The sequence below is a fragment of the Limanda limanda genome, chromosome 3 (assembly GCF_963576545.1).
Source record: "Limanda limanda chromosome 3, fLimLim1.1, whole genome shotgun sequence".
In the NCBI taxonomy this organism is placed as follows: domain Eukaryota; kingdom Metazoa; phylum Chordata; class Actinopteri; order Pleuronectiformes; family Pleuronectidae; genus Limanda; species Limanda limanda.
In genome coordinates this window covers 1,255,001-1,262,500 of record NC_083638.1, presented here as the reverse complement: position 1 = coordinate 1,262,500, position 7,500 = coordinate 1,255,001, and the positions used below count along the sequence as shown (strand labels likewise).

Genomic DNA, 7,500 nt, shown 5'->3' with positions numbered 1-7,500 from the left:
TTCCTGGACAACGAGATCGAGGGCGCCCACCTGCCCTCGCTGCAGAAGGAGGACCTGATCGACCTGGGGGTCACGCGGGTGGGCCACCGCATGAACATCGAGAGGGCCCTCAAGCTGCTGCAGGACAGATAGGCCTGGAGGAGACGGAGGAGGAGGAGCCAACACTTCTACCATCTCCTCATCAAGTCCTGGACCTGGCTCGACGCTTCGCTGACGCTGCTTCTCGACGGTTTGGTCCTCTCTCCTCCTCCAGAGCCGCCCTCTTCTCAGTGCTCCCTCCTCCTCCTCCTCCTCCTCCTCCCCCCCCCCCCCCCCCCTCCTGAGCACCAGAGGACCAGGGGACATGTGGAGGGACTGCAGAGGGAGAAGACAACAGCTGCTATGTCACATCATGGAGGGAGAAGCAGAGGACCAGTGTGAAGACGCCTGAAGACAAAGACAGTTTGTCCTCAAACATCTGGAGGTTTCACCCAGACTCTGCTCCACCTGCTGCTTTGGAATACTCGAGACTTTTTCCATCCACCCCAGTGAGGGTGCATGAAGAACCAGCTGAGCTGGTCGTTGCTCCTTTTCTATCTTTGCTAGAGTTTGTTCAGAGATAATATTTCTTCACTAGAGTCCTGCCAGAGTTATTATATTTCTGGTTGCATCTGATGTTGTAGAGACAATTTGAGATAGACTCCATTTTTTTTGCTTTTCACCTGTTTGTGTCAAAGTAAAAACATTAGTTGACATGTTGAAACAAATACTAAAGCATATCGTGACCATGCACACACACACACACACACACACACAAACACACACTGTCCTCACAGACCTACACACTCTAAGCATGCACACACACACATTGTTGCTGTAATGGCCGCCCCCCCCCCCCACTGAGGCGAGGACACAAGGAACAAGAAGGACGGACACAACATCGGAGTGTGTTGCTGCAGATTGTGTTCTCGTCCTCTCCTGGATTGTGTGTGTGTGTGTGTGTGTTTTCTATTTCCATGGATCTGCTCTATAAGCCACAGTCGAGGGAAACTCTAGCTGTTCTTTCCTTTTCTACGTGATTCTTCCATCTCACCATCAGCAGGTCGACATGTGTCCCTCAGCTCTCAGAGAGAAGGTGTTTCAGAGAGACGGCATCTCAAGAGGAACATTCTGGGATGTGCACCTAGTTGCTTTTTAGACGAGAAGATCAATATCCTGCTCACGGTGAAACTGAGCAAAGCCTCATTTGAAAGCACAGTGAGAGTAAAATAAACTTTTACTACTAAAAAGTATTTTAATAGTTTTAATAAAAGTAGTTAATACGTCAAATAAACATTGAAGCCATATTTTAAACATATATATCGAGATAAAGTCATATTACAAATATCAGTCGCCATTTCACAAGAAGAATAAAGTAGTAATTTAAGTCTGGGTATTAAAAATGTTATTTTTCCTTAATTCTCATTTTCCTTGATTCTTGGAATATTTCGAGTTTCCCCTAAATTCTGACTTTATTTTGGTAATATTACGAATTATTTCTCAATTATGACTCTATTAATAATATAACAAGTTTCTTCTCGATACCTACTTTATTTTGCAAATTTACAACTGTACTCTCATAAAATTAACATTTTCGATATAAATTAACTCTCAATTATGACTTTATTCTCGTGTAATAACGACTTTACTACCTTTCGTTATATTAGCATCATGTTTTCTACTTGTTAATTGGAGGTCCTGACAAATTCTGATGTATGTTAACCTTAACGTACAGTGAGGTGCGCTCATCGGCTTAGCTTAGCTTAGCATAAAGGTGCAGTAAATGTAGTTGATTAAATTGTAATTCATCTTATATCTTATCACTGATCTGGTCCCAGTCTTCATGCTAAGCTAAGCTAATCGCTTTCTGACTTTAATTTCATATATATAACGTTCATATGTTATTGATCTTCTCAGCAAAAAAGTGAAAAGGCTAATTCCTAAAAATGTCAAACTATTAAAAGTCGACACTCGATAGCATTTTACTGAACTTGAATTCAGTGTTTTCTCATTTTCAACTATTTTAAATATCACACGTTATCAGCAAAGAGCTAAAAATCAAGTTTAACCAGAAAAAGCTCATATTTTATATTTAGCTAAATAACTACCTGAACATTTTGTACATTGTTCTTCACGTTAGCATTAAGCTAACGCGAGCTCGATTCCCCAAATCCCAAAATGAGCCAAACGGGAGTTTACCTGCGATTTGAAAACATTGAGTCAACCGGAGAGAGACGGAAACAGGCTGCAGCGACTTCTTCTCCAGAAGAACGTGACGCTAACGAAGCTGCTGCCCGACACAACGATTCTTAAAGTTAAAGATTAATAATCATTTTCTTATAAATGCATTTATCGGCCGGTCGAGACTTTTTAGAGCGACTTCAGCCGGACGACACAAAACTGCACTGAGATCTCAGAGCAGACGGAGAATCTGCGACTTCAGGGTTTAATAATCACAAGTTCACAAAAAGTCAAAGTGACTTCGCCTGCCCACGAACCTCCGAGCGAGAACCGAGAACAACCCGACAACTGTGGCCGACGTGGATCTGATGTGGATCACATGTGGATCTGATGTGGATCACATGTGGATCTGATGAGGATCTGATGTGGTTCACATGTGGATCTGATGAGGATCTGATGTGGATCACATGTGGATCTGATGAGGATCTGATGTGGTTCACATGTGGATCTGATGAGGATCAGCAAGGTTCCGTCAGATTAGAGATGAAAAACATTTGTGATCTGTTTCGAGTTTCATTCATGGGTCCAATTTTTAAAAGTGAATCAGAAGTTATGAAGCTGGAAATATTTGTGTTTGCGATTTGCCGCTGGTCAGAAGTAGAAGTTGAGTTTGTGTTGAAATGTGTAAATAAGAGTGTTTAACGGAAATAAAAATGTCTATTTGATTATATGTATAGCTCTATTTAAAGGTTTAGATTAAAGGAAAATAAATCTACGAAGGTTCATTAACTGCCGGAGCTGACCTGGTGGATCCCCCCCACCCCCGCCCCCCCCACCTGCACCTCCCTGTCGTCGCTCCACAGAGACAAAGAGCTCCTGTTTTATCTCAGAGTCGAGACTCACACCTCACATGTGGTCAGATACATCCTCCAACATCTGGAGGTACACACAGTATATCTACACAAATATATATATATACATATATATATGTGTGTATATATATAATCACGTTAGAACAAGTTGACCCTTGTTTGGTTTCATATCAAACTCCGCAGCTTCATGTAGGTGCAGCTTTCTGAGGAGACAACTGAAACCAGCTCTGTGTTCTGTGAACATTGGCCGTCCGGCGTCCGGCGGGCGACGCTGCTCCGATCACGAGCTCCTGCTGAACGTTCTTTTACAGCTGACAGCGACGTGTCCGAGGGGGTAGAAAAGCACAGTATTTTTAAAGATTTGTATAGAGTTCTATGAAATTTTATAGAGGTTATCTGAACAAAAATTGCCAAAAACAGAAATACTATATAGATTTTAAAAAATGTGGATATTATTGTTATTATTAGACTTATTGGTTATGTAAGAAGCAATATTTATTCTGACTGAATCTCATTGGTTGTGTTTTATTTTCCCATTTTAAAGTTACATATCATGATGCAATCACTTGTCAGTGTTTATATGAAATGTTGCCTGAAGCGAACGTGACATTTTTTTGGCCTCGAGTGAGAAACTGCGCCCGGCAGACCCCCATCCTCTGGACCCCCGAGTCTGGACCCCCGAGTCTGGACCCCCGAGTCTGGACCCCCGAGTCTGGACCCCCGAGTCTGGAACCCAGAGTCTGGACCCCCGAGTCTGGACCCCCGAGTCTGGACCCCCGAGTCTGGAACCCAGAGTCTGGAACCCCAGAGTCTAGAGAGTGTGTTTCAAAATCTAATGATGAGAGAAGTCTGTAACTTGTTTGAAAGTACAGATCTGCAGGTCCTCTTGGTAGGAAACAGTAATGATGTTATGAATATGAAACAAATCTACCAAAAGGACGGCTGTGGATCAACAGGTCCCCACTGGTCTTCTATGTGGAGCTGCGTAGGTGTAGTAGAACCTTTACATGATGCTTCACCAGGACGAGTTTACCACATGCATGGCTCACTGACCCACTTCCACCCCCCCACCCCCCCCTCTCAAAACACACTGATCCCACCTTTAGCATTGTCCAACATTTGGGTTACTGTATATTTATTTTCTGAATTGATTCATTTTTTTCATGAATAGATTCTATTCTTTGAATAAGTCTTCATTAGAGGCTAAGATGTTGTGCAAAGATTTGTGTTCATGTTTTCTATGTTGCTGTAATTTTGTGCTACTGAATCATCATAGAGTCGACTAATTACTGAAATGAAAAGAGAGAGAATTTTCCTGTAACTTCACTCTTCCTTCCCCTCGAATCCTCAAGACTTCTTGTATGGCAACCAAAATTCACTGTAAGAAATAAATATAATATTGCACTAGTGTTGAGTGGATCACTGGAGCAGTTTTTGTGGAGCACGTTCACAAGTCGTGTTTACTGCACCCGTCAAATTCAGTTTGAAGCTGTGCAGCAGATTGTTTATTTATTATCATTACAAATTAACATGTAGGATATCGCCGCGATTGCTGTGACCCCGCCCACGATCTTCGACCGGATGCACTCAGCGATGGCGGCCTCTTGCAGCGGGTCCTGCAGGATGAGGTGGATGTTCGTGTTCGGTCCAAACTTCGACCGCAGCGCCGCGCAAACCGCCCCGGCCAATCGGACGCCTGGCACCCTGTGATTAAGCGGGAGTCCGTTGATGACGAGTTGGGCCAGATGCTGTTTGTGTGAGTCCAGTTTCTCATCGGGGGAGTATCCCATGGCGCCAGACGTCTTCATCATCTCAATGATCACCGTGGCGACGCACGCCTGGTTGATCCTGTCCATCTCCCTGAACATCCTCTCCTGGCGCCCAATCATCTTCCCGCCTCCTGCTTTATGAACCATCTTCTCTGGATCTGTGCGTGAAGGTAAGACATCACCAATAATCAAAGGCGTTCCACGTGAGATCAAAGGGAGTCTATGTAGAATGATGGGAATGTTGTTCCTTTGATGTTTTACGTTGTAATACATCGAACGTGCGGCTCGGTCGGGAACGGAGTGCCATGACATTCGCCCAACTGTTCGCTCAACAATTGCCAAAAACAGCCCAAAATAAGAGAATGGGGGGGGTCAAGGTCTCTTGCCCATTTAGAGCGAGAGGCGCAGGACAGATTTTCAGCTACTTTTTGTGTTCTGCTCTCAAAGCAACAAATGGAGGTTGTCGCACAGGATTTTTAGATCTAACATCGGAAACTCGTTAGCTTCGCAGAAATGTCACGTCATGAAGGAGCAAATCAGTCAAACCTTTCTAACCCCGACCCATTTCTTAACCCTAACCAATAAAATACACCTCTAGGTTCGGCAAAGTCTTGGGATTCTCGCAGTGTTTTTATTTTACAGATAGGACAGTTCTAGTTTTTGGATAATCGCACGTTGTTCGAGGGCTTTGCTCGAGTGTAGCTTTCTCTTGTCCCGTGTGTTTAGCCAGGAAAGATTCCTTTGATGTCTTAGATGTTTTTAGAAGGCGAAGAGGTAATGAGGAGGAGTACTGGCCACATGTAGACAGCCATACAAGCCAGTAGCATTTAGCCTTAGCCTTTGTGCTCGTGACTGTTTTTGTAACGACTGGGTGGTTCATACGTGAGGAACTCAGCGGAGGCGACCCCGGACTCACGCTTTTCTCTGGTCACGATCCCGCAGCTCCACTGGGACACGGGAGCACACCAGTGGCCCAGGGTTCGGCTTCATGCTTTTCCTAAAAGCATATTGCATGTTTAGTAAACAATAACAAGAGACTTTTTTGTTTGTCTGGTCATGATACACCTGTATATCGATTTTTGTGAAGATCGGTCAATGGGAACACCTTCCGGGGGTCTCGGGCTGTCTCGGGGGGCACCGTTGAGCCATTTTGCGACGCCCATTGAAAATTCCTTCAGAATACGTAAATTTTCACCACTTTCTAACTTTCTGCAAATTTTGGTAAGAAGTTGAGCATGTTAAAGCCCTCAAAAAGCCAATTCATTTGCCTGAATAATAATAATAATAATAATAATAATAATAATAATCCTTACAATTTCAATAGGGTCTCACCAGACACCTTTGATGTCTGTGCTCGGGCCCTAATAAAACTGAAACTAACTTTGGAGACAATGTTACCAATCTTAAAATAAAGGCTTTTTTGCAAGTGACCCAATAAAAAAGAACCGATTGTGAACAAGATATTTCAAGAACGCTTTCAGGGAATTTCTTCAAAATTGGTACGAACACAAATTTGGACTCAAGGATGAACTCATTTGTTTTTTGGTGTTCAAAAGTCAAAGAGGCATAAAAATGCATCCAAACAGTTTAATCATAGTTTATTTATTGAAACTAAAAAAAAAGAACAAGCAGGTAATGAAGTGACTCAAGCAAACAGAGGTACAGATAAAAATAATGCATTTGAAAAGGTCACTTTTTATTATTAAACCCCAAAGATGAATTCAATGTCTCTCTCTCCCACACACACACACGCACACCTGTCTGAGCTACACTACTGCGATCTGCAGACCAGTCGTCTGTCAGAAATCATTTGTGTTTGGAGAACACACTGAAGGCCTCTTCCCTTAACTGATGTTTTCTGCAGGTTGGTCATATTGAGGGACGTCAGTCGCCATCTTTAATCATCTGAAATCATCTGAAATCATCCACAAATACACGTCACGACCGTTCTCAAAACATCACAACTCTTCACCTCTCTGTACACGATTCTAAACATCAGTAATTAACCTGTAGAATGTATGAAGATGATTAAAATAATACAATGAACTGTAGTGTTTCTGTTTGGCTTGTCATTTGACAGCTGCGCCCCTGAAGCCTCGTTATTGATCAAACTGATTCACTCGACAGGAAGCTCAAGAAATCAACTAGTGCAGCTTCAACCTGGAATTTAAACTCCTGTGCAACACAGCGGACGGTTCTCAGACCGACCAGGAGGACTCATCGGGGGGGTTTGGTCCAGTCAATGCACTGGACACAACACAAGCATCAATATACAGAATGATCCAGAGTGGGGCTTTGGTTGACTTGAGACTGCTCCTGTTGACCCTAAAGGTCGAGCTACTGAGGACGTTGAAGCCGAGTTCACACTACATGACCTTCTCACTCTGCACCTCACAGAGCAGTTCACACTACGACCTGCTGGTGGTCTGAGTTCACACGACACAGAGACTGATCGTGGAGGAGGTGAAACTGTTGTGAAGATGAGAGAGAGCAGCTCGGGCTCAGTGAACTCGACCGGAGCTTTAACATCATGTAGTGTGAACTCGTCTCTACGTGAAGAATCGACACCTGATCGAAACCTCGTGAAGGAAAAGAACCTTCAACCCACAAACTGAGGCCGGAGCTGAATGTTTGCAAAGTCGTCTGAGAACTGAAGCTTC

The 7,500-nt window shown here is 43.6% G+C and overlaps 2 protein-coding genes across 2 annotated transcripts in view; one reads left to right on the top strand and one right to left on the bottom strand.

Moving 5' to 3' along the window:
* The window catches only part of LOC132998783 (SH3 and multiple ankyrin repeat domains protein 2-like), a 69,775-nt gene extending 69,643 nt beyond the window's left edge, over window positions 1–132 (top strand). Inside the window, exon 21 of the mRNA XM_061068530.1 lies at window positions 1–132. This exon is cut by the window's left edge and continues 397 nt beyond it. Within this exon, the coding sequence (XP_060924513.1) occupies window positions 1–132 (132 nt within the window).
* A 6,289-nt stretch (window positions 133–6,421) lies between these two features.
* Window positions 6,422–7,500, bottom strand: part of LOC132998043 (src substrate cortactin-like) — a 12,626-nt gene continuing 11,547 nt past the window's right edge. Inside the window, exon 15 of the mRNA XM_061067527.1 lies at window positions 6,422–7,500. This exon is cut by the window's right edge and continues 373 nt beyond it. The gene's annotated coding sequence lies outside the window, so the exon portion shown is untranslated.